This window comes from Xiphophorus maculatus, chromosome 17 (assembly GCF_002775205.1).
Source record: "Xiphophorus maculatus strain JP 163 A chromosome 17, X_maculatus-5.0-male, whole genome shotgun sequence".
NCBI classification, from domain to species: domain Eukaryota; kingdom Metazoa; phylum Chordata; class Actinopteri; order Cyprinodontiformes; family Poeciliidae; genus Xiphophorus; species Xiphophorus maculatus.
The window spans coordinates 18,011,789-18,039,614 of NC_036459.1; the positions used below are offsets into that span (position 1 = coordinate 18,011,789).

The 27,826-nt window shown below is 38.9% G+C and overlaps 2 protein-coding genes across 3 annotated transcripts; both read right to left on the reverse strand.

Annotated features, from left to right (window-relative positions):
* Window positions 1-69: 69 nt before the first annotated feature.
* Window positions 70-27,743, reverse strand: LOC102222138 (poly [ADP-ribose] polymerase 12-like). Its single transcript, XM_023349925.1, has 13 exons — window positions 27,693-27,743; window positions 13,896-14,152; window positions 8,412-8,547; window positions 7,953-8,301; window positions 7,808-7,858; window positions 7,580-7,706; window positions 6,065-6,230; window positions 5,401-5,518; window positions 5,221-5,317; window positions 5,032-5,104; window positions 3,730-3,860; window positions 3,329-3,480; window positions 70-3,002 (listed from the first exon to the last, which is right to left on the reverse strand). Exons 1-13 carry the CDS (start codon window positions 27,702-27,704, stop codon window positions 2,647-2,649), a joined length of 2,025 nt encoding a protein of 674 aa, XP_023205693.1. The 5' UTR covers window positions 27,705-27,743; the 3' UTR covers window positions 70-2,646.
* Window positions 16,386-27,729, reverse strand: LOC102222403 (poly [ADP-ribose] polymerase 12-like). Of its 2 annotated transcripts, XM_023349924.1 has the most exons (13): window positions 27,436-27,729; window positions 25,177-25,312; window positions 24,057-25,065; window positions 23,921-23,971; window positions 23,708-23,834; window positions 22,442-22,607; window positions 20,944-21,061; window positions 20,757-20,853; window positions 20,568-20,640; window positions 18,513-18,643; window positions 18,157-18,308; window positions 17,613-17,987; window positions 16,386-17,444 (listed from the first exon to the last, which is right to left on the reverse strand). In XM_023349924.1, exons 1-13 carry the CDS (start codon window positions 27,702-27,704, stop codon window positions 17,158-17,160), a joined length of 2,991 nt encoding a protein of 996 aa, XP_023205692.1. In that variant the 5' UTR covers window positions 27,705-27,729; the 3' UTR covers window positions 16,386-17,157. The 2 variants fall into 2 exon arrangements, with proteins under 2 accessions (XP_023205692.1, XP_023205691.1); XM_023349923.1 differs by having other exon boundaries at window positions 16,386-17,987.
* Window positions 27,744-27,826: the final 83 nt, after the last annotated feature.

Here is a 27,826-nt window from a genome sequence, read left to right on the forward strand (position 1 = left end):
TTAGCTTTGTTTTGTGCTACATTAACCAATTTCAGAAATATGAAGTTAAATGAAGAAAGTCACACCAGCTCATAACAGGAAGCAACTTTATTTTGAAATGACCCAGGAAGAAAGCATGACTTTACATCAAGATTAGGAAAATCCGCCATTCAAGTCATTACTTAATATATTTAATGAAAATAAAAATAAAAATCAAGGAGCCCTTATTTTTTATATTTTGATATTTCTTTTTATAAAAGGGACACATAAATTTAGTCGCTCACGAAAAGCAGTTCTGGTTAAGTATTTATTGCTCTAATTCTGTGTAATTTGATTATAATTAACAAAGAGAATTGACCAACAAAAACTCCTTACAAGGTTTAGAGGTCTTGGTAATTAACCGCCACAGTTCTGAACAAGATAAATAAGAAACAGAAGATGCTGTAAAAGTGAAGGTTGTCAAGGCGTCGAACCAAAAACAAACAAAAACAACAACAACAAACCAAACAGCATATAGACAACTAGAAACAAGCTTGAGTGCAATAATCTGTCATGTCAGAGGAGGCGCTGGCGAGCACAAAGATCCTATTTTCAGAGTTTACCCTCCTGTAAATGTAAAGTCTCCCATTTTGGTCGAGAAACTAGAATTTTTTACCCCCCTTTTCTCGCCGGGCTCCAGTATTAGTGTTCCAGTGTTCCCTCCGCTCTTACATTAGTTTAATCCTCCACAAGCCCGACAGTACTGTACCACAGGACGGAGACAATTCCCGTATTTTCTAATCTAAAACTTGGATGGTTTGATCTCAGATGTTGTTTAACCAACCTCTGATGCAATTTATCATTACGTAGAAGGAGACTGCAGCTCCAAGGAAGCAGCACTTTAAAACGTCTTTAAGTTTTTTTTTCAATTTACATGACTCTAAAAGCACAATATGATTAGTATTAAAGCAACAGAACATTTGACAGAAACATAAGATTTTCTCACTTCGTTCTAAACTCAAATCATTCATTTGCCTCAACCGTCAATCAGACCAATCAATGTATGACGTATTTTCAAATAAACACTTTGTCCCCCTCTACTGGCCGGTAGAAGATCATTTAAATTCATTTCAATTTAGTTTATTAATATCACACCAATTCACAACAACCTGACCTTTTGTAAATTCCCAAGGCACTTCACAAAAAAACAAAAAAAAATCATTTCACTTCAATCACACACACATTCCAGTTGATTACACACAATAACTAATTGAGAAAGCTCAGATAGTTATTCAAAGTTGATTAAACGTTCCTATCTATGGAAGCGAGACCCAACCTAAGGAGGAGGGAATGCCGAATGGTTTGCGGCATTCCCTCCTCCTGGATCAGCATCCAGCACTTCTTTTTTTGTTGTTGACTTTACAGCAGTCCCTCATACTGAGCATGAATGTAGGGACAGAGGACAGGAAATCTTCCTGTTTAACAGGAGTAAGGAACCTCCAGCAGAACCAGGTCCTGACTCAGTGCAAGCGGTCGTCTGCCACAACCGGCTTTGAGAAGACAGAGCAGAACGCACAAAAAGAAACCAATGAACTGTTAAAAATACAGACAAATAAAAGTTTCTATCACTTCTTAATAGTTGATGACAGACCAATGTAGTGTCTATTCATCAACACTACATTTTTACTTTCATGGTCTTTTCCCACACACCAACCATCGATATTGTTAATGCGATGCGGCTTTCTGATGCATGACGATACATGACGTACGTTATTAAACGTGCCAAGTTAAGGTGGTTAGAAACCACCTTGTTGTTCATGGTGTGTCCCAGTCAAATCAGTGCAAGAATTCTGGACTTGTCTGATCTGATTCATTAGGCGCTCCTACATTAAAGTAGTAAGAGTGAACTTTCTCAAAAATAAATTGTCGTTGGTTGTCGTTCACGCGGGAACGAGCTTTGAGAATGCTGAACTTTTGTTCTTATTGTTTCAGCTTTTTGTCCACAAAGGAATGGACTATTAACAGCTGGAAACATGTATCAGAATGAAAAACATTGTGAAATGCCACTCCTGTGTTTATCATGTGGCAATCCAAAACTAAATGTTTTCAAATCGATTGTAATAGCTCCACGGCACAAGCTTTATGCGCCTGCTCCATGTCGCCTTCTGGTGTTTACTGCTACGTTTGTTTTTATGGTAGCAGCATCACAGCGCCATCCTCTGGATAAAGAGGTCTAAAAAATATTGCTTATGAGATTTTTTTTTTTGGAAGCCTCAAATAGACAGTTTTTGCTTTGACTGTTGAAGATTCCATCGATATATCTCGTTGTACCTCAAAGCACGCTGGAGATGGGATGCAAACACCAGTGACGACAGTCAGTCGTGTTTTTGTGGACCTGATGGATGGACGCCCTTCATGTACAAAGTCCATTTCACAGTTACGGTCCAGCGTCGGTACTTTATGTCTGAGTGACCATCTGACGTGTCACTTAATTGTCCATTTTAGTCTTCACTTGTACTTTTTTTCACTTCCATAATTTTTAATATTGTAGACGTGTGTGGTGAATATTTCTTTGAGTTTACCAAAAGACATCATTACCTGGCATAATTTTGTTTCAGATGATTTTTGAAAAAAAATTCATTAAACTTCCTCCACTGTTAACATCCAAGTCTTACTTCATAGCTGTGCTCAGGCTATGACACAGGAACTGTCTGAAGAGCTGGCTTGATTCGACGCTGCGCTGCCTTGATACACTGGTGCACTACTAAATATGTCAACCAGCGGGTGTGTGGTCTTGTACGTCAGCAGGTACTCAGGATAGATCTGGTGCTTCTCAAAGACAACAAAAATGGAAGGATTTCGGACATCGTTGACGCAGCTGTCGTAGAAGTTTATGTCTCCACCGTCTTTGGAAGGAGGTCGGACGTAGCTGGAGTCCCCTCTTGTGTAGCTCCCCACCAGGACACGAGACACAAACATGGTTTTGACATCAGAGTCACCAGTGTAGCTGTGGGAGTATTTAGCGTCCCGAGCAAAGTAGCTTCCTGTGATTAGAAACAAAAAGATAAGTGAGAAAGACCAAACACTCGTTGAGCTCTACGGCAGTAAGAAAGGCAGGTCTTTCATGAGTTATGGAGATTTTTTAGCATGTTTATTTGAATGGCATCTTCTCTTCTCCAGTCCCATAGCATGTCATCCTTCGACTGATATAAAAATTCCGAGACAATATAAAAAGTTAAGTACGTTGAAAAACGCTGAAGTATCTTTTATCGTACATTGTTTGTTACAAGTGTTAGTGAGGTAAATTTAGAAAGAAAAGGCTCATCGTACACTGGGGTAAACCCTGACCGAACCACCATCTTTAACCCACCTTTGCCATAAGCTGTTCCATTAACTCCACAGATCCTCCAGTCAAAGTTGTTGAGACAAATGGCGCCAATGTATTTCGAGTCAGTCCCATGAAAAAGTTGCTTTTCTTCCACCTCCCGTCCTCTGTTGTTGTTCTTCATCTGAGTCTTTTGCCTTTAGGTCAAAATGTGGCAAAGGAATGTCCTTTAAAAACATGTTCACAGAGCTAACGTGCTGCTAAAGTACCAACTGAAAGAACTAAAGAACAATGCTAAATGTTGACATGAGGTAGTTACTAGAGGATATCTATTAAAAATACAATTAGTTTTTAAAAGATCATTTTAAAAAAAACTGGCAAAGAGTGACCAAAGACTGCATTAAAATAAATTGAATAAAAAAAAACATGGTTTATAGCATACATACAACTGAAAGGCTTCCCAAAGCGCCTTGTTCTGAATCCGCTCTATCTTGACAATATCGAAGTCTCTCAAGGTCGAATGAAAACGTGCTTCAATCTTTTGAAATTCATCTGAAGTGTGCGGGACGGCAACTCTCTACAACACACAGAAGCAGGAACGTTTTCAGTGGCAGTCACCAGGACCAGCGGATGGAGGAGAAATATTAGAAAACTTTGAATTATTCTGAAAAAAAATGGGATTTGCCAAGGCAAAGATGAGTACAAGTCGGCAGGGCGCAAACAGTGAAAAATAAGAAAAAAACAAAACATACATACATTTCTGAGAAAACAGGAAATATGTTCAGTTTCTCATTTTGGAGGGAGTGTCCGAACTTTGATTTTAAAACACTGTTATGACACACAGCACTGAAGAACGTTTTGTGGAATGTCAGTTAATTAGTTCATTTTAAAGAATGTGTATCAACGTATGGCTGCATTTAATAACAGAAGTATGAGCTTATTACGGCAATTATTAATTTAATTCCATGTAGTAGTTTTGGTTGAGTAGTGAACTGTTTGATCCAATCATATTTGCATTTGGAGGTGAACAAAATGTCAAGTAATATTTATCTAAGTTTGAAATATTCGCCCTCAGTCTTGGCCTTGGTTTGGTCTCGACTCCATCCCTGGTTGCCTCACTGTTTCCTTCAAATACAAATTAATTTTATTCGCTAAGTAGCAACTTTTGGGAGTGTAAATTTATAGTAGGAAAATCTTGAAATAGAGCACCGCTTACTGATCAAACAGAGAACTTCCATATTTTCCTTATATATCTGTGTGAACTCTCATTTTATGCAGGCAGAGCTGCAAGAGGGGAAAGCAGTTCCAGGTACTTTATCTAATCTTAGAATTTAGTCCATCCTGGAGATTTTCTTGACATGTAACAAATAATATACATATATAATGTATATATATATATAAATATACATATATATGTTGTTTTAAGTTTTTTGGACTTCAATGATCAAATCTGAAGCCCACTTCTTCCTCACAATCTCAGATTTGAGTCTGAGAATCCGAGTCCTTCAGAAATGTTCTAGTTTTGTGTTCCCTGTTGCTCCTTTTTATGAATGAGACAACTCTGCGTTTTGCATTCACTCACTGTGGGGTAAACCAGTGGTGGTGACTGAGTCTTTCAGAAGCTGGAGGACGATAGTTTGGACTTTTACACCCTTAATTTGCTTTCTGGAAAAAGTACATAATTCACCCCATTCCCACCACAGAGTGGAGAGGCAGGAAACCCAAACCCTGTAGTGAGTTTATTATACCGAGAATCCTGTTGGAGGGATCTGCGTCTTGTCCCAGTGGTTTGGGACGGGAGAAAAGATTCCTGGAGGCCTTCTGCAAGAATAGATGGTGAGAAGAAGTTTCATGTTGAACCATTTTAAAACATTCACATCACATTCACAACCAGAGGACCAACACAAAGCTGCTTTAGGTCACATTCCTCAACCTACCTCATTTTCTTGGTTCGGACATCAGCGGCAGAGATGAACTGAGGACGTCTGCTCACAAGCCTCTTAGTACGGTAATGCTTATTAGTTTGAATCATGTCTGAAGGGAAGAAAGTCATATTAATTGAAGTTGTATTTATTTGCTTTTGAACCCATTTCAAACGTCAAAGTCTTGTGTTTTACCCTGGAAACTAAGAGAATAAGACTGGGAGCCAGCAGAGAACTCCACTTCACTCTCATTGTCCAGAAACTTCTGCTCCAGAGTTTCACTTCTGATGTCTGATGATTTCCCTCTGGCGCTCTGCAACACAGTGTTGGTGGTTCTGGCTCAGTACATGGAGAAAAATATCATAAGATACAGACACAGCAGATACAGATACAGAAATTTCACAACAGTAGTTGTCTGGGAAAGACCTTGTTCTACCCTAAGAACAAGACCCTGACAATAAAAATGACCTTCCATTGGTTTTGTGTTACCACCATGTCTGACCGCAGGGATGGACGGTGATGTGAAGCAGTAGTTTTCTGCCACACACACCCACACACACCCACACACACACACACCCACACACACACACACACACACACACACACACACATACATACTTCTGTATATTTGGATTTTGGTTCTGACCAGAGAATCTCATTCAACATGTTTGCTGTGTTTCCTATAAGGCCAGAGGCAGGGCTTTCTGCAGCTTTCTTGAATTGAATTCACAGTCATGGACACTTCTGAAACGGATTGTTTATTTTTATTTTTTTTGCCTTCTGATTTTGAGCACAAAATGAGCAAAACCTTGATACAACACAAGTATTTAGAAACCATATAAAACGTTTGCGTACTCACATCTGAACCGTACATGTTCCACTTTCCAAACTCGTCCTGCCAGTACCAGAGCCACTCTGTGGTGTGAATGAAGGTCGGCTCAACCAAAGAGTTCACCGTAGTGAGCCGTCGCACTTTGTTCCCTCCACGCGTCATGGTGTCAAAATGAACAGGCGGACTGCCGCTGCTGCAAACACAAAGCAATGCCTTCCTGAACTTAGAGGAGATACAATAAATGTTATACTTGTTAAACTCGTCACCATCATTGTGGGAGTTCTTCAATGTAGATGATGTTTTTCATATTTTGAGGGGTTTTGCCCAAATTACATTTTAAATGCTACAAATGTTTCCCAGAGAAAAGCTGTGCAAAATTAATAACTATTTAATATTTAAAAAAAGCAATCTAAACATATTTCTATGCTTTTTGCTTAACTTTATGGGCTAGGCACAAAAATGATGAAGATAACTTTAATGGAAAGCAAGCTGCTGCTGAAAAAGAAAAATGTTGACTCTTCTGGGCTACCGTACAATACATAATAAATAATGTATAAATAATAATAATAACTGTCCACTAGCAACCAACCCCATCAACCAAGTTTGGATATTCTGAACATAAAAAAGATGGAGGAACAAATTGAAGCATTCAATGTTCTGCAGTTTATTGTACTGAAACAGTAAATGTGGACCTCTAGCAAATGAGTAGCACTTTTTAGGTAAAAAAAAATATATAGCTAAAATGGAAAAAGTGGAATTCAGAAAAATAGAAATAGAAAAAAGTAGAATTTGGGGGAAAAAATAAAACGGAGTTAGGAAAACAACACGATGATTCCACATAGCCGTAGTTCCAAAGTGCTGCTTCACTGGAGAGAACAAACACTTCCTACTTCCTACAGCCCTTCCCATTCTGGTTCAGGCACAGAAAAGGCTTCTGACACTGCAGGAGCTTTCAATTCAAAATGAAGGTGGCTGTATTTCATTGATCGATCAAAGGAATAAGTCTTGATCATGGTTTGCTCAGAATTCTGCAGAAGGAACCATGTAGTTACAGGTTCCCAGACACAACCGACGGCAGCTGCCACCACACTGAGGGAGAAAGAAGCATGGCGGCCGACGATCGTTTGAAAGCAAACTTTTGCTAACCGAAGACACTGTTAGCCACAACAGCTAACGGCCCTCGACACAAACATAATCTAAGTTCCCAAGAGACAAAGTTCATGTAGTAACTAGCAACGTGTTGTCAACCCAACAGGAAGACCTTGCTAGCAGACAGTCAACACAACAGGCCAACTGAAGAGCTACTTTGTTTCTTCTTCAAAGAAAGAGTCTCAAACAGGATGTGAAGCTTACAACACAAAATCTTCTCATTTTGGGGCTCAAACGACCAGATTTAAATCACCAAGAGAAGTAACATGTTTATACATGTGAACCAGAATTCACTTTAAGGCAAATATTAAGTCAAGAAACCTGCATGGAGCAGCTCATTTTTCCTTTCTGTGACAGCGGAGAAGAAGGTTTGTGCCTGTTAGAGCAGAATACCTGTACGAGTTGCTGGGATCACAGTATTCCTTTTCGATTGTCTCGTTATCAGGCAAGGCGTTCCACTGGCCTCCTTCCTGGACCTGCCATCTGTACGGCATCTTGTCGTGAGCTTTAAAGCATCTGTCTGAAAAAAAAAAGGAAAAAACGCAAAACAGACAAATGACAAATGTTTTAAAGAAGCAAAACAAGGAAAGTAAAAAGTACCATGGGGAACGACAGGCTTACCATCATGTTTACAGTGGCCTTTAATGAAGTACATGCATATCTCGGTTTTATCTAGTAAAAATTAAAAACAAAAACCAAAACACTAAATTAGCTTCTTTTTTGCAATAAACATTATTTCTTCCTATTATATAGTTGCTGTATTTACCTTTGACAGGTTTGTTTTTTTGTCTGCATTTCTGGTCATCTGCTCCATTTCCCTCTTGGCCACCAGCCGCACCATTCAGGTTTCTCTTCCTAGCCCTACCAGATCCCCCCCTCATATTGCGCCTCAACGCTTCTCGATTCGAGTAAACGGACCTCAACGAGCGAAGCATGTCGTCGGGCACCATCTTATCATGCAGGATCTTCTTCGGCTGAAAAGCAGTAAAGTCGTGGGCCCTGGAGCAGCTGCAGCTTTGGGTCAGGGACTTCTCGCAGATGTGGAGTCTTTCACAATCTACGCCGCTCGCACACTGGCCAAATACTCCATCACCCTTATTGTAATCAAAACATATCTGAGGAAAACAGAAGAAAACGGTCAAATACAGTGCAATCGAGTATAATCGCTGTTGTTTCTGATGTGCAACTTCAAGAGGTGAGAATGTAAAAACGTCGGTGGACTTACAGGAGGCAGCATGGTGAAGTCGCTCTGCAGCAGCAGCGTACACAGCTCCGCCCTGCTCAGGCCCTGCAGCTCATGTTCTTCCAGCAGCCGTTGGTTGTAGTCAGAGTTCAGAACGTGGGGGAAACTGCAGCCTCTTCTGTTGGGGAAGGAGAGACAGTTTTTCGTGGCAGATTAAAGTCTCATTCAGAAAGCAGAGCTGTTCCAAGAAATACAAAGAAGAAAGACTCTTTTAGAATTTTTAAAACATTTTTTGTAAATGTCGCATCATTCCCAGTGGGATGCAGGGTTTCCCCAGTGAGCCCTTGTGACCCACTTGTCACATTGGCTTCAAACATTAATTGTTGGTAAATTACCTAACATCAATAATCCGTAGGTACATATATTTATTTTGCTCAATTTTCTCATATTTAATTTTTCTATTTACATAAATTTACTGCTGTGTGTTTTCTTTTTACCAAGGCCCGCCGACTGCAGTTTTCTGGTTGATCATGGATTTCCGATCTTTAAAAAGCCTGACCTGCTGATTCCAGTTTTGGCCAATATTGAATTTTTTTGTCTGAAATATTTGTTAAAATAGCAATAAAATAGCTGAGTTGGCAACTATTGTTAACTGCAAACGAGCAGACATGACCTTGCGGGTGGTCAGTCATTATCCCACTATGTCTTCAGTTCCTGTTTTTTACAGTTTAGAAGTAAATTCAGAGGTTAAGATGTGTTCCTGCCAACGAAAAGGTGAACCATTTATAAAATTTGAGTTGTCATAGCATTAAAACCCATGTTGAATTTATGTTGAATTTTGTCATGAGACTTTTGTTTTGAGTGCTAACTTTAGAAATGTTTAATGTATTTTAGAATTTAACAGCTTAATATTATTTTTTTCTTCTACATACTCTACGTAACATTGGCAACGTTAAAGAAAATATTCCTGCATTTATTCGTTTAGTTTACCAACATAGCTCCTTATAATACAAAAACATGCCAACTCCAAAAAGGTAAAACACAATGTGATTATGTCGACAGTACAAGTTATGCCTCATTTATCGGACTAATCAGAAGCTGGCAAAGAAAAAGAAAAAGCGAATGATTAGTTGATTTTTGTTTCAACAGTCATTCAGATACAAGCAGATTTCAAGCAGATTCATGTATTTTGCTGGTGTAAGTTAACGTGTCAGAGTATCACAAAAATTCACCACTTTGTCATTTTTTTCTTTTTCTATTAAAGTTGATATTTTCAATAAATATAAAAAGAAATTAAAGCTAATATAAATTGCTACAACTAATTTCTATGATGTTTAGTATGCAAAAAGGCAATGATGTATGTTTGTGATTAGAACCGAAACATACATGGACTTTAATGATACTTTTTGGGTTTATGTACGGAAGAGGATTAGGGCCACTGAAAAAAAAAAAATTATGGCCCAGAAAAAAAAAAAAAATCTCTGAATTCTCATGTAAAACAAACAAAAAAAATTTCAGTGTCCCGAAAAAAAAAAATAAAAAAATTTCAGAAACCACAATTCTGACCGATGGGCGCCAGCAAGCAACCAGCTTCAGAACCACAGACAGACGCGAGTTGTGGCGGACAGCTGACGTTTTGGAGAAAGATGTTTGATTTAAGTAACTTTTTACGTGCCAGAGTCCCCGAAGCTTCTATTGCACTAATGGAAGAACAAAAGGTGAGTAAATCAAATGAGATAGTTTGGTGTCTAAAGCCCAACGGTTATAGCTAGTAGTTAGCATGTTTGTTAGCTCACGCGGTTGTAGCAATAAGCTGATTTACAATGTTAAATCACACAGATGAATAAAGGATGTAACAGCTGGTGATTGCTGGAATTGTCCCGTAAATGTTTGGTGCCTTTATTTTATTGTTCTGTTTGAATGTTTTACAATGAAACTAAGGTTAGCTGAATGTCAGCCACCTTCTAAATAAGATGCCCGCTGTGTTAAATTGTGTAACTTTTAGTTCAGTGGAGGACAGAAACTATAGTATAAAGTCACATAAACGTTTATATATGGAAATATTTAAAAGGAAAATGTATGACTTGCACCGATCTGCGGCTGGCTGTAGATCTGATCGTAGGATCTCTTCACCAACACCAACTAATGTGCATATCTGTGCTATTTTATCTTATGTATATCATATGTTTGTGTTACTGCGTTGGAAAAAGTTACATTATGAGAATCACAAAATCATTTTCTTGCACTGTGATGTGTCAGTTCAGGACTGAAATTACATCTCAATCCCTGAACTAAACTATCAGCACATTTATCACACAGGTGTGGAAATGGTAGGCTTCGTTTAACTAAATCAAAGTTAATGTGATGTTTAATTTTTGTAATAAAAATGGAACTGTTAACAATATTTCCTTGTGTGTTTTGATGCATGATACTTTTTACCTTAAACGGACTGTATATTTATGAATCTGTGTTTTTATACTTACATGCTAAAAAATCCAGTTCTTCCTTTTTTAGTAAAATAGAGGATTGAACATTTACTGCTGCTGTTATTGTAATTCTCCCCAAAACAGTAAATCGTTTTAAGCAGGGACCTAATGGTACAATCTAAAAGGTAACTTTAACGTTGATGTGCAGAGTAAATAATTGTCCTTTCTCATCTGTTTGTGTGCAGATTGACTGTGATGTCGCAGCAACGCTGGAAAATTATGGAGACGGAATTGCTGTTTTCAACTTCTGCTAAAGCAAAAAACTGTCCAAAAAAGGCCTTCTGCTAAAGACTGTTCCCTTCTTAAAGTGAAAGAAGCTAGAAAATGTCAGATTTGGATGATATCATTAGGCTTTACTTCAGACAGTCTTTAAGTAACAAAGAAATCCTTCATATTTTAGCGCACAGTCATCATACTATATTAAGTAATCGAACTCTAAAAAGAATTTGCAGAAGACTTGGGCTGTTTAGAAGAAAGAATCAGTCCGACCTTGAAGAAGTGCTGGCCTTTATCCAACAACAAATAATGACTAATGGACAAATGCAAGGTTATCGGTGGCTACATCTTCGTGCGGTTCAACATGGATTGTGGTGTCACAAGACACTGTGAGACATTTGATCAAATTGTTTGACCCAGAAGGTGTGGAACTGAGACGAGCACGACGGTTGAGAAGACGTCAGTACAATTGCAGAGGACCAAATGCACTCTGGCTACCATAAACTAAAACCTTATGGCATTGCTACCAGTGGCTGTATAGATGGTTTTAGCTGACATGTTTTATGGATGGAGGCTTGTACCACGAACAATGACCCCAAATTGATTGCAAGTTACTATTTGAAAACAGTTTCATGCGTCAACGGATGTCCAGAGAGGATACGTGCCGACAGAGGCACAGAAAACATTTGTATTGAACAAATGCAGATATTTCTGCGGCAAAACCACACAGACAGTTTTGCAGGGGACAAAAGTTTCCTTTACGGAAGAAGTACATCCAACCAGCACATAGAAGGCTGGTGGTCGACCCTCGGCAAACAGAGTGCACAGTTTTGGATGAACTTATTTCAAACCTTTCTGGATGATGGTCACTTTACAGGAGACTTTTTGGATAAAAGCCTCATCCAATTCTGCTTTCTTAATCTTATTCAGGTAGAAGTGTTCACTGGTTCACTGTAATGTTTTTGTTTTAAAAAGTATTAAAAGCAAATCTGTAAAAAGTATTAAAAGCAAATCTGCTGGTATGTTTACTAGAAATAATAAAAGCTCTTCTTCAAAGTATTTAGCCACTTTCAGTGCGCATAAAGATAATTTAAAAAGTGTTGCTGTTTATCTCGATCATGCCATTTGATAGTTTTTGCAATGTCTGATAGGTGCCCTCTAAACAGGACTTCCTGCACTGCATTTAATTAAAGACATATTGTGTGCAAGCAAACATAACATTTTCGACATCATTCTTCCAGAACATGAAAGTTTATTGCTGTCATAATTTTATTGTAGAGTTCTGATTTGACCTGACATTAGTCTTCAAGCTGTTACTGTGCTGATAAAAGTAAAACATACAGTTTTGTTGACATGTTTTCATTTCCCAATCCATAGTTTGTTTTGCTTTCACACTGTCATTTGAAGAAACAACGCTGATGCAAAGTTAATTATTGTTCTATGATAATCAGTTATGTACCAAATATCAATCCTTTTAAATGGGTATGCATTATGATTAATGAAAAATATAATTTTTTTTCAAACACAATGCTGTTCTGTTAAACTAAAGATATTGACAATGTATGGTTGAGATATGAACAAAATGGCAGTACAGCAAGAATTACGTCATAAATTGAACACATGAAAACCAGTTCTTTGTGAAATACAAATGAACTTCATTGTTTTGTTTACCAAGAGTTTGCATAGTAGAGTTGATACCAGATATTTATGAGCAGTTGATTAATGTAAAAAAATATATATAATAAAAAAATAAATAATAATAAAAAAAGTCATGTGCAATTTTTTTCTCACTGTCTGACGTTATAAGACAAAACTTTTTCTACTTTTTAAGGTTTTTTTTGCTCTTCCTTTGAGAGTGATCAGACAGGAAAGCCAGTAATGAAGCTACACAGCACAGGTCATCAGTCCGGGGCTTGAACCTGTGATGTCCACATTCAGGACTGAGGCCTCCATACATGGGTTGTGCTTTTCCACCGCACCACCCCAACGTTTCTTGTTCTAAGTTAGTTAGAATTAGCAAAATTGTATTTTCTAAATTCCAAAAAACATGAGAACATTTTTAGAGCGTTTTTGTGACTTCCTTCAAATGCAACAGTTTATATATTTTTAGTAATTATCAGGGATAACTGTCTTTTAATGCATTTAGACTATAGCTTTTAGACCTGCTCAAATGGAAAATGAGCTTAATCAACATATTGAAAACCATACCAGGAAAGTATTGGGTAAAGTAACATTTTATTAGCAAAAAGTCAGAATTGTGGTTTCTGAATCTATTTTTTTTTTTTTTCCTGGGACACTGAAATTTTTTTTTTTTTTTTCGGGACACTGAAAATGTTTTTTTTTTTTTTTTTTTCGGGACACTGAATTTTTTTTTTTTTTTTCGGGACTGAATTTTTTTTTTTTTACATGAAAATACAGAGATTTTTTTTTTTTTTCTGGGCCATAATTTTTTTTTTTCAGTGGCCCTAATCCTCTTCCGTATTTATGATAACAGGAGCTTCTGTAGCTTTGCGTTTAGAAAAACACCACGGAATAATGTCACTCTGCTGCTTTAAATTTAAACTGTCAAAAACTTTTCAAGCATGTGTTTCACAATTCTAGTTGAATTCTGAGGTCATAATGTTATTTCTCTTTTATGTATTTATTTATTTATTAGCTTACTGAAAATCCGAACGTGACAAGATCAAGGTATCTTTTTCCGCAGCACGAGAGCGGGTAACCTGGTTATGAACGAAGAAAACAAACCAAACGGCAGCGTTCAGTTTTAACTGAATATGTTTAAAAAAAAAAAGTTTGACAACCATAGGGCCACCAAGTTATTTACCTCTGTAAGAAGTGACAGGATCCGGTGTAGAGGAAGTTTTTACACAGGTGTAGTTCCCCGCAGGACACCGGACAGTCTTTCTTCCTGCACAGTCTCAGGCTGGTCCTGGCCACCACTCGCTGCTTCCCATTGCTGGAACACAAGGCAAACTTGCTATGGTTGGAAATCAACTCAGTCGTGGACTGCCCTGGGAAAAGGTTGAACATCAACTCGTCAGCATCAACAGCTCCTTGATTAGCGCAGATGAACTTTAATATTTTAGCCTCCATGGCTCCTCTGCGGCTCCTCTAACGGCCTTTTCGCCCGGACCTCAGCTGTGGTGGCGGAGTGATTCGGGTCAAGAGGAGGAAGAAAAGCTCGGTGTAGTTTCTGATGTTTGGAAACCGAAACTGAACTATATTTAGACAGGCGTCATCCCGCAATGCTGCAGTTTGCCACTTGAGAGCGCTATTGTGCAGAATGATTTTTATTTTATTTTTTTTTTTTACAGGGGTCCAAGGTTTCGGGAAGGTACGGAAGAGGATTAGGGCCACCGGAAAAAAAAAAAAAAAACAATTCTGAGATTATAGTCAGAATTCTGACTTTAAACTCAGAATTGTTTTGTTTTTTTCGGTGGCCCTAGTCCTCTTCCGTATTACGGTGAATCTGTGCTTCCAAAGAAAATGATGTGGAAACGATATAGTGATAGCAAAAAATATTAAGTGAGAATTATCCAGTCACAGTCTCACGTTGTTTCATACTTCTTTAAGCTAAAAAGAAGAAAATAATGTATTTAATAACTCCCTCTTAGGGATCTATCGGGTTAGAAGAAAACTCTGACGTTGTGAGGAATGTTTTTAAAAGGAACTTTTCATTGTTTCTGTGCCCAAACATTGAATTCCACGGAATAAATGTCCGTTTTGCTGAGGAACCAATAATTGTTGATTTTAGTTTTTCTCTTTGAGGCACATTCATTTTTGATATTGCCTATCATGAATGCCTAACATTGAGGCCAGACTAAGAGATTTTTTTAATGACAAGAATAGTCATAATTTTAGCAAAATAAAGATGCAATATTAGTAGTCGTAGAATTACAACAAAGAAGTCGTCTTTATAAAAACAAAACGGTCTCGTCAAGATCTGATGAGACCAACTCGTCAAGTTTTGTGATGGTCTCTTCCAAACAGACAGTCATTTCCACACTGACCTAGTACTGCTACTCATCTTAAGGAATATAGAGCTTTTCCTCCAGCTTCAAAACTAATGGCTACCTTGTGTTGGTCTGTCACATCCAAAACCCCAATAAAATACACAGAAGTTTGTTAGGATGTGAAAACACTCCAGAGGTGTTCGTACCCGTACATTCACCCACCAGTTCTGGCTGCTCTCATCTTCAAGCTTGCTGGTGAAGATAGAAACTCGGAAGCAAGCAGCTCGTAATAGAAAAGAACTTTATTTGGCAAGACACAATCACGTAATTACCATTTTGATTTTTAAGAGGAACAGGTGAATTTACTGGCTTAGGAAAGGCAACTCTGGCCTAACTTTTATTGTTGTGCTTTCATATAATTTGACTAAAATTAACAACATGAATATAAAAAACTACACCAACAACAATTAGAAGATTAGATTAGAAGAGCCAATAAAACCTTCACAACTAAGAAATAGGCAAAACAAGTTTGGAATAAAAACAGATGCTGTAAATTATCAAGGCTCTTAATGAAGCACTTTTTACTGGGGGGGGGTGGGGGTGGGGGGGGGGGGTTCTCTATGTGGAAAAAGAATTGGTGCAATAATGTGTCTTGCCACAGGAGGCGCTGGCGAGCACACTGATCCCTTTTTCGGAACTCGGTCTCTTTTCAATAACCTCAACATGTAGAGAAACTGCAGCTCTAGGGAAGAACTTTAAAGTTTACATTTTTGTTTTGTTTTGCAGTTTATTCGCATCTAAAAGCATCGAAATGATTAGTGTTAAAGCAACAACACATTTGGCAGAAACACCTGAGCGATTCTCTCCCTTCATTTTAAACTCTTCGTGCCAAATCATCGTGATGACAGCTACTGCTTATTAATGAAAATGTGGTATTCATCAACACTACATTTTTACTTTCATGGTCTTTTCCCACACGTCAACCATCGATATTGTTAATGCGATGCGGCTTCCTGATGCATGACGATACATGACGTACGTTATTAAACGTGCCAAGTTAGGGCGGTTAGAAACCACCTTGTTGTTCATGGTGTGTCCCAGTCAAATCAGTGCAAGAATTCTGGATTTGTCTGATCTGATTCATTGGGCACTCCTACATTAAAGTAGTAAGAGTCCACTTTCTCAAAAATAAATTGTCATTGGTTGTCGTTCACGCGGGAACGAGCTTTGAGAATGCTGAACTTTTGTTCTTATTGTTTCAGCTTTTTGTCCACAAAGGAATGAACTGTTAACAGCTGGAAACATGTATCAGAATGAAAAACATTGTGAAATGCCACTCCTGTGTTTATCATGTGGCAATCCAAAACTAAATGTTTTCAAATCGATTGTAATAGATCCATGGCACAAGCTTTATGCGCCTGCTCCATGTCGCCTTCTGGTGTTTACTGCTACGCTTGTTTTTATCGTAGCAGCATCACAGTGTCACCTACAGCTTCGGTAGTGTAGCTTATTTGTAATGTTTTTGTCTGGATAAAAATTTGTAAAAAAAAAAAAAAAAAGATGTCTTTATGAGCATCTTTTTAGAAACCTCAAATAGCTTTTGAGTTGACTGAATAAGATTCCATCGCTGTATCTTTCTTGAATTCACTGTTTAGCCTTAAAAAGCACACTGGAGTTGGGACGCAAACACCAGTGGTGACAGTTGTGTTTTTGTGGCACTGATGGATGGATGGATGCCCGTCACATACAAAGTGTATGTCACAATGAAAGACCGGCAGTTTAGCCTTCTCTGGCTTTGAGTGACAGAGAATCATTAAAATATGACTAACCACCTAGAGAAAACAATTCTGTTTCTCTGAGTTGGCCTGTCAATGGAAACTAAAGCACTAAATGAAAAATCACTGCAATAGATCATTTAAAATGAAAACATTTCAAATATTTTCATTAAACTGTAAATTTAGCCTTTGCATGTATTTCTGTTTATCCTTCTGTATTTGGAGTATTTCAGACATATGGGTGGAATTTTTTTAAGCTCATTTCCCCTTCTGACATATTTTGACTAATGTTAAAAAAAAAAAAAAACTCACTGAACTGCCTTATCCGTTAAGGCGTTTTTCCATTTCACAGCTGTGCTTAGGCTATGACACAGGAATCATTTTTTTTGGTCGGCTTTGACGGGGACGTTCGGGAAGACATGGTGCGTTGGGAATCATGTCTGGTTTGGTACAGTGAAGAGGTTGTACTGGGTTGATACGACAATGAACGGGTTGGATACGACGTTGCCCTGGGTTGGTATGATGAAGAGATGGTTTGATTCGACGCCGCAGTGGGTGGGTACAGTGATGAACTGGTTAGATATGATGCCGCACTGGATTGATGTGATGAAGAGATGGTTTGATTCAACGCCGTAGTGGGTTGATGTGATGATGAACTGGTTTGTTTTGACGCCGCACTGGGTTGATATGATGAAGAGACGGTTTGATTTGACGCCGTAGTGGGTGGATACAATGATGAACTGGTTAGATATGATGTCGCACTGGATTGGTGTGATGAAGAGATGGTTTGATTCAACGCCGTAGTGGGTTGATGTGATGTTGATGTGTTGGTTTGTTTCGATGGCATACTAGGTTGATGCACTGGCGTAGGAGCAATCACTGGTTTTAGTTGCTGTGCTGATGTACTACTAATTATGTCAACCAGCGGGTGTGTGGTCTTGTACGTCAGCAGGTACTCAGGATAGATCTGGTGCTTCTCAAAGACAACAAAAATGGAAGGATTTGCGATGTCGTTGACGCAGCTGTCGTAGAAGTTTATGTCTCCACCGTCTTTGGAAGGAGGTCGGACGTAGCTGGAGTCCCCTCTTGTGTAGCTGCCCACCAGGACACGAGACACAAACATGGTTTTGACATCAGAGTCACCAGTGTAGCTGTGGGAGTATTTAGCGTCCCGAGCAAAGTAGCTTCCTGTGATTAGAAACAAAAAGATAAGTGAGAAGAGAATATACTTTAATGGCATTTTCTCAGGCCAGACAGTATGATGTCAACCTTCCACTAATATAAAAATTCCCAGACACTCTAAAATGTCATTAGTACAGTGCGCTGTAGATCCCCTGAACCATCATCTTTAACCCACCTTTGCCATAAGCTGTTCCATTAACTCCACAGATCCTCCAGTCAAAGTTGTTGAGACAAATGGCGCCAATGTGTTTCGAGTCAGTCCCATGAAAAAGTTGCTTTTCTTCCACCTCACGTCCGCTGTTGTTGTTCTTCATCTGAGTCTTTTGCCTTTAAGTAAAAAATGTGGCAAAGGAATGTCTTTTAAAAACATGTTCACAGAGCTAACGTGCTAAGCTAATGTTGCCGAGCTTCACCTCAAAGCTAAATGTTGACATAAGGTAGTTACTAGCAGATAAGTATTAAAAGGTTTCTTTAAAAAAAACATCAGTACAAAACCATCAAAGTTTTTAACTTGGTCTATAGCATACATACCACTGAAAGACTTCCCAGAGCGCCTTGTTCTGAATCCTCTCTAGCTTCATAATATCGAAGCCTCTCAAGGTTGTTCGAAAAAGTGTTTCAATCTTTTGAAATTCATCCGAAGTGCGCGGGACGGCAACTCTCTACAATACACAGAAGCAGGAAAGTTTTCAGTGGCAGTTTGACTTCAGACTACTTTGTGTTAAACTCCTGCCACATTTTCTCTTCCTGCCATCCATGTTAGCACACGGAACATATATTGTGCAAGTTCAACCTTAAGAAAATCAAGTGGATCTTTAGGAACATAAAGTCTGATCATACCGTTCACGTACATCAGAAAGTTTTGAAGTTCTCATGTTCTAAATAGGAGAAGTGCATATTAGGATGAAGGGTGTGAAATATTGTTCAACAGAGTCAGGATTGAGTTTGTTTTTTTCTTGGCCTTCTGGAAATTAAATTTTAATATCCTATGAGTGCCAAGTTGTCAAATAAATATTAACCAAATTAATCAAAGTAGGTCATGCTGTCATCTTCAAGCATCCAGCATCTTGAGTTCAGAGAACCTTCATCAGTGCAGACAGAGTGTTTGCATAGTGCTGCATGAGATCAAGGAATATGATGGTGGTATTGCTGTGAGTTGCAGCAGTTTTTAAAAATAAAGTACTGCACACATACATAATGTGAAAACATTGTAATTAACACACTTGACAACCTGGCCGTTCCTTATTGAGGCCACAAACACACATTTTTACTGTAAGGCAAATGGAGATGCCAAATGTGGAATCCCTCATCTGAGATGATGCTGGAAAATGATTTATATCACAAACAACAAAAACAAGTCACAAATATGACACAAATCTATTTTATTTACCAAACAGTCTAGCTTTGTAAGATATACAGCAAAAACATAAAATGACACTGTTATAATTAATGACATCTCTTTTTATAGATGCAAGTTTAAAAAAAAGCATGTTGTTTCCTTCCTATATATATCATTTGCGACAGAACAAAAGACAAAGCGCAGATACATTTTATGCCAATTTTATGTATTTCTGAAACCTTCTGTAGACCTAATGGTGGCTTAAACTTTATATCGACTCATATATCTCTCTTCTGTTTGCACTGGACATCAGTTCCATCATCGCACTGGAGTCACAAAGCAAATAGCACTAATGATATGGAGATGGTGCAGGTTTCTATCTTTGTGGCTTTAGTTGCTTCTTATTAGCCTTTTTTTTTAGGAACCAAACAGAGCTGTGTACAGTGGCAAGCGATTTTCTAGTCTCTGCTCATACAGTCGACATAAAATGCTTTGGCTAAAGTAAAAGTAAACAATTAAACTGATAGCAGAAGCAAACTGATAGTTTGTTTAAAGTACAGGATGGAAGTAGTAATGGATGACACTCACAGTGAGCTCTAGGCCAAGATGAAAACAAACCTAAAAAGTTCCTAAACCAATAGGAACATCTGACTGCAACCAGACTGGTGTTCCTAAACAAAGCAATGTTCTGTCTTTCATGCACACAGATAGCAGATTCTAAATAAAATGATAACAACTGCTCCCTTTAACCAAGTCCCACTGTATTGCCAAAGCATTTTGTAAAAACATAAGGTTTGGGTTCCAAATCACAAACACAGGATTAAATGCAATATATATTTATATATATCTTTCATTTATTTGTAGATTTCAGAACATTTACAGACTATTTACACAGGAACATCCTTCTCAGACATCCCTGCCCTCTTCAGGAATGTGTCACAGTTGCTTCATGTCCTACATCCCAACTACCACTGCTGTGTATTCGATATTCAACGTGAAAAAAGTGGCTTAAATGTCACTAATGCCAGTTTTAGCTTAGATTATTCTGCTGGTTTTGACTCTTACTTTAAGGAACCCTTATCCTGGTGAGGCAAGCTATTGTTACTGACTTTTTTGAAGTCTCGAGAAAGATAATTTGGCCCTCTACACCACTGTGCTTCTATCTGGAAAAAGAAAAGCATTCACCCAATCCTATTTCCCACCAGTCAGAGTGGAGAAACCCAAACCCTGTAGTGAGTTTATTATACCGAGAATCCTGTTGGAGGGATGTGCGCCTTGTCCCAGTGGTCTGGCATGGGAGAAGAATTTGCTGCAGGCTTTCTGCAGGAATAGATGGTGAGGATGAGTTTCATGTTGACTTGGTAGAACCATTTTAGAACATGGAGAACACATTCGGAACAAGAGGACTAATGAAGAACTGCTTTTCCTCAACCTACCTCACTTTCTTGGTTCGGACATCAGCGGCAGAGACGAACACAGGACGTCTGCTCACAAGCCTCTTAGTACCATAATGCCTATTAGTTTGAATCATGTCTGAAGGGGGAAAAAAAGACATATCAAACAAGGCCGCATTTATTATTTTATTTTTTATTCAATTTCAAACGTCAAAGTCTTGTGTTTTACCCTGGAAACTAAGAGAATAAGACTGGGAGCCAGCAGAGAACTCCACTTCGCTCTCATTGTCCAGAAACTTCTGCTCCAGAGTTTCACTTCTGATATCTGATGATTTCCCTCTGGCGCTCTGCAACACAGTGTTGGTGGTTCTGGCTCAGTATGTAGAGAATCATTTTAGAAGACATATCTCTGATGTTCTTCAACAACATGGGCTTCATTTAATTCCATGATTAAATAAAACTGGATTAATACAGACTCACGTAAAGATGGACTTTTCTAGCTAATTAGACGGATTTTTTTTTAAGGCAGATTATTGGGGTGAATACAAATTGTCGTTTTAGACTTCATTTGTAAATTAATGTAGGAAAAGACTAAAGTGCACCTATGTTTACGAAGAAGAAAAAATATATTATCAGTTAAAGCAACAATAGTGACAAGGAATTCTATGTTAGATTAATTTAGCTGATTCCTCAAAAGGTTTCTAGTGGCAGGAATCATGTATTTTGTGATTTTTTTTTTCTTGTCCCTGAAAGCACCAGCAGTGGCCATTTTTAGCCCAGATCACCTCAGCTGGCTCTGCTTACTGAGGCATCGTGTCACTACTTGTATCTTCAGTGCGCTCTCTGCTGACACATCGGCTTTTTCCTTGTTTATTTGCTGTTGGCCAACCCAGAAATACGTGTAGGAAGTGCTGTGCAGGTTTTTATGACGTGGCATTGCTGAGGGCAAAGACTATCAACTTTAATTAGGTCATGTGTCCCCAACAGGACTGCTCAGACATTTGGACTGATATGCAGTATTCCTGGGGCTTACAGTTAAATCAGCTACATTTAACATATTTGTTGGTGTTATTAATTTCATTTAGTGAGTTCAAGAGTTTGGACCAACGTTAGAAAAACAATGACGGTTAGTAGCAAGCCTTGTGGTTGATTCAGATGCAAACTTGCAAACCTTAGCCTTGACCGCTTCTAGTTTGTTTGCTCTTCAAACAGCTCTCCCAAATAAACCACATCTATTCAATATTTTTTAAAACTTGCCATCATGAACCTTAACATTTAAGATGCTAACTGAGGCGTGTAGAGGCTGACATGGAGCTCTTGGGTTCTTGCGGTTTCCCAGGGACACTCCAAGCTCTGATGTTAGGGTTGGATGAGAAGCAAATGTAAAATATCACTCTACTTGTGAACAATTTGTGCTGACTGAGAACAATAAACGATGGTTTGTAATAACACTTCCTATATTGTTGCGTGGCAACAATTGCTTCACTATGGTTACTGCTGTTCTCTTGCCACCCTGGTGTTGTGTTAACCAGCAAACTGCCAATACCGTTACTTTTGCATTTGGTGGATGTTTTTCCTCTTACATTTTATGAAACCAGCTGTGATTATTATTATTTTTTTTAATGTCTGAACTGACAATCATAGGTACTTTCAAACCTAACTTTTCTCAATTCTGATTTTCAGCACAAACTGTGTTTAGATGTTATACTAGGACTTTGCGTACTCACATCTGAACCGTACATGTTCCACTTTCCAAACTCGTCCTGCCAGTACCAGAGCCACTCTGTGGTGTGAATGAAGGTCGGCTCAACCAAAGAGTTCACCGTAGTGAGCCGTCGCACTTTGTTCCCTCCACGTGTCATGGTGTCAAAATGAACAGGCGGACTGCCGCTGCTGCAAACACAAAGCAATGCTTTAGTGAATCTAGAGGAAAATACATACATTTTATATTAGTTTTATATTTTGAGCGTGTTTCTCCATATTTATTTTAAGCGCTGCAATCCTTTTCCATAGAAGAGTTGTGCAAAACATAATATTTCACATAACTACCATTTTAGCATAACTATCATTTTAGCATAACTACTGCATAAATACTATTTTAGCTCACCTTTTGGTTTAGCATAACTATTATTTTAGCATGAATTCCTTTTCAGCAGAGCTTCTGTTGTGGTTTTTGTTGTTGAATTATGACTTTTGCATTTCATTGATCCTTTTGGGCCACCATAAATGCATAAATAAATAACTGACAACAACAATAATAACTGCTCAACAACAGACCCTGGCCGTAGAATTCAACATGGCTGCCCACACGGCTTATACATTCTTCTACCATGTTTGGACAGAGATTATTTTTTGTGCGTTTTCATAAAAAGGTCATGAAATAATGAAGAAAATGTAGGCATTTTTAGACTTCATCAATAGAATAAAGTTCAGATTCTTTGAAAAGAAACATTTTGTTTTAGAGTCAAGCAAACGGGAAGCTCCGTAGCTAACTTTAAAGACGCTAGCAGCTAGCTGTTAACCAGTTTATTGTTACCGTTTATAAATCATTCCAATGTTTGTCACTCCTTACTTTTTCACTCTACCAAGGAATCAAAATGTTGTCATAATAATGATTTAAGGAAAGCAAAGGCTTCTTAAATGCTTTAGTAACTAGTGACGTGTTGTCAACCCAACAAAAAGACTTTGCTAGTCAATTGTCAACACAGCAGGTCAACTGGAGAGCTACTTTGTTTCTTACTTCTAAATAAGAGCCTCAAACAGGATGTGAAGCTGAAACCATTAAAACTTTGATTTGGGGCTCATAGCATCAGCTTAAATTTAATTCACCAAGAGAAGTAACATGCTGATACAGACTTCACTGTAGCGAGAAATATCATGGCACTGTCATATTGTAAGATCGTGTTACACACTTAAAAAAGATGATTTGTCAAGAAACTCGCATGAGACCAAACCAGCTGAGAAGAAGGTTTGTGCCTGTTAGAGCAGAATACCTGTACGAATTGCTGGGATCACAGTATTCCTTTTCGATTGTCTCGTTATCAGGCAAGGCGTTCCACTGGCCTCCTTCCTGGACCTGCCATCTGTACGGCATCTTGTCGTGAGCTTTAAAACATTTGTCTGAAAAAACAACCATGAATATAAACATTTGTGGCGAAACAAGGAAAGGAAACAAGTACCATGTCGAATGATAGGCAGTAACTTACCATCATGCTTGCAGTAGCCTTTAATGAAGTACATGCATATCTCGGTTTTATCTAGTAAAAATAAAAAACACTAAATTAACTTCGGCTACACACTTTGAAACATCATTTCTTCCTATTATATAGTTGCTGTATTTACCTTTGACAGGTTTGTTTCTTTGTCTGCCTTTCTGGTCATCTGCTCCATTTCCTTCTTGACCACCAGCAGCACCAATCACTTCATTGACGTCGGACGCCCTTCGCATCCCTGGTTGGTTGCCGCCTCTCCCTTTATTCGCTGAAGTCTGATTGCGATTTCGACTGCGCTTTTTCCTCCTATTGCTGCTCGCCTCGGAGTCATCAGCAGAGACGTCACTGTTTGACGAATTAAAACTTGGCGGGGGACTCTTGCTTTGGGTGTGCAGGTTCAAGCCACTGAACTCACCCCAGATGTCACCAAAGGACGTGCTTCGAAGCTGCGTGAGGTCGTTACCTCCGTTTCCGCTGCCCCCTCTGCTTCCCCTCGGGCCCCTGGTTCCTCTGAACCCCCTGTGGGCAGCTCTCCCTCTCCCTCGGTTCCACTGCCTCTGCTCCGTATTGAAACCACAGTCACTTCTTGAATCGAAGTCGTAGCCAGCAGCAGAGACGTCACTGCTGGATGACCTGAAATCTCCTTGCTCACTCTTGGTTTCAGAAAGTTTGTCTCCAGTGACAGTAGCCCACCAATCAAGGTCCCCCAAGAGGTCACTAGGGGTGGCTGTTTCTTGCTGTCTGGAGTTTCCTCTATTGCCCCTGCTGCCCCTCATACCTCTACCTCTGGGCCCCCGGTTGCCCCTATTGCCACCTCTCCCTCTGTAGCCCGGCCTGCGACTTGAATTCGGCCCATCGTTGGAGCTGCCGTTGCCCCTGTGACCCCTACCAGCTTCGCCTCTGTTATAGTACCTCAACGCTTCTCGATTCAAGTAAACGGACCTCAACGAGCGAAGCATGTCGTCGGGCACCATCTTATCATGCAGGATCTTCTTCGGCTGAAAAGCAGTAAAGTCGTGGGCCCTGGAGCAGCTGCAGCTTTGGGTCAGGGACTTCTCGCAGATGTGGAGTCTTTCACAATCTACACCGCTCGCACACCGGCCAAATACTCCATCACCGTTATTGTAATCAAAACATATCTGAGGAAAACAGAAGAAAACGGTCAAATACAGTGCAATCGAGTATAATCGCTGTTGTTTCTGATGTGCAACTTCAAAGAGGTGAGAATGTAAAAACGTCGGTGGACTTACAGGAGGCAGCATGGTGAAGTCACTCTGCAGCAGCAGCGTACACAGCTCCGCCCTGCTCAGGCCCTGCAGCTCATGTTCTTCCAGCAGCCGTTGGTTGTAGTCAGAGTTCAGAACGTGGGGGAAACTGCAGCCTCTTCTGTTGGGGAAGAATACGCAAAGATTCATAATGACCAATTTAAAAAGACACGTTTATCAATTTCAAAACAATTTTTGCACACGCCACATGATTCCTAGTAAGGATGCAGCGTTACAAAAACTTTGGCCAATAATGTTAATCAATATTAATATTACTGTAATGGCTGATAACCAATATTATTTATGTTCTGTACATATTTCTAACCTTATAGTAACACAAGAAAGTGACCACAACACTTTTTGTGCTTCAGTAAAAAACAAAAAACAAAAAAAAAAAACAAACACCCATTCCTACGTTTTGGGCAGAAATGATTCCTCAAATAACTCTGCTACCTCGATTACTAAAAATTCTCGAGGCAAATTATCTGTTTGAAGATTTGAAGATGTGTAAACTGGAAATGTAGGATTGTCTGGTACTGTTCAGGTTCTTTTTGACAGACCAGAACCATTTTGTTTCTGCTCATAATCCTAAAGCTGAGCAAAGTAATATCCTTTATGGGGTTCCTCAAGGCTCTATTAACAGGCCTCTTTCATTCAACATCTGTCAAACCAATCTGAGATGATGGGATTTAGAAATACCTCAATTATTTAAATCAATTAAATTAAATCATACCGCTGCACAAGTTATGTACATCCTGTCAGCATTGTCGTTATAATTTCTATTATGGCTAAGCATGCCATTTAATATTTCTTTCCATTTGTGTTGAATACTAATATACTCACCTTTCCTTGTTAGACACACATTGTTGGGATATTACTTAACATAAACTATCTATTGATCCATATATTTATTTTATTTCATTTGTGCTCAACTTATTGATCCATCCATCCATCCATTTTCTGTTCACCCTTGTCCCTAATGGGGCCGGGAGGGCTGCTGGTGCCCATCCCCAGCGACGTTCCAGGCGAGAGGCGGGGTCACCCTGGACAGGTCGCCAGTCTGTCGCAGTCAACTTATTGATACTGTATCTAAATTTCTTGTAGTGTTTTTTTTTTCACAACACGCAGCACCTTAGAAAAGCAAGAAACGTCTTCATACACTGCTATAGAGACAGATTTGGACTTGACCTTGAAGGAGAAATTGAATCTTTATTCCACATTATTTTCTGCTCTTGCTTTTGATGGAGAAATAATACAGCTTTAAACAATGACATTCTTGAATTGTGTCTGAATAAAACACAACTAAAAGAAGGTAAACTATAAAAGAACATTTTGTGAAATTTGTGTGGTGATGGTGTTAAAACCCATGTGAAATTTTCCCATGACACTTAATTATTGGGTCATAACTTTACACATGTTTAAGGTAAACTAAAGTCACTTTTACCTTTTAGAATTGTGGATTTTACGATGCAACTGCTTTCTTAATTTTTGACTTGCATTTTAAAAAAGTTATTTTCCTGAATTTGTTTGTATCGTTAATTTTACCAACACACCTCATTTTAATTTTCAATAGGCTTTAATTAATTGTGGCGACTGTTTATGGGCAGTGATGCCACTGGTGATGAATAAATTCAGTTAGTGAGATTAAGTGCCAGAATACAAAAAATCTGATCAACTTCAAAGTTTCATGTGCTGTTAAGTTTAGATTTTGAGTAAATATAAAAGGAAATTCAAAATGTCAAGCTAGTTTATATTTTTGATTATATAAATGGTGTTGCACTATAAATAAAAAAAGATCAAATAAAATGATTACTTGTTTTTCTCTTACTGGTTGGATTTGATCCAAAACACGCCTCGACTTTACCGATACTTCATTGTCATAATAGGAGTAGATAAAGTTAGCTTCGACTGTAGGAAAGGAAAACCATTGCGCAATGATGTCACTGTTAACTTAGAGAAAGAAATCAGTCAAGCCATTTCAAAACTCTACTTGGTTTTATAAGGTCATACTGTAATTGTCTGATGTTTGTCGTGTACTCGCCAGTCTTGTGCCACATCTCGTCTTTTACCCCAACACTTGAACGCACCGCGGTTCATGAGGCCTTTGACCAGGCAAACTAATAACTCCAACTACGCCGTTTAGTTAGTTAGGCTTTGACAGCACTGGTTTTAACTGAATGCGTAAAGACGTGACAACCATCTGGTTTCCCTTTAAAGCAACCCTAAAGTCACCAAGTTATTTACCTTTGTAGGAAGTGACAGGAGCCGGAGAAGAGGAAGTTTCTACACAGGTGTAGACCCTCGCACGTCCCCGGACAGTCTTTCTTCCTGCACAGTCTCAGGCTGGTCCTGGCCACCACTCTCTGCTTCCCTTTACTGGAACACAAGGTAAACTTGCTATGGTTGGAAATCAACTCAGTCGTGGACTCCCCTGGGAAAAGGTTGAACATCAACTCGTCAGCATCAACAGCTCCTTGATTAGCGCAGATGAACTTTAATATTTCGGCCTCCATGGCTCCTCCAGGAGCGCTTCCGCCCTGAAGGCAAGAGGAGACTGCAGCTGTGGTCGAGCAGCCGCTCGGTCCAAGAGGAGAAGGAAATGCTCGGTGTCGTTTCTGCTGATTGGAAACCGAAA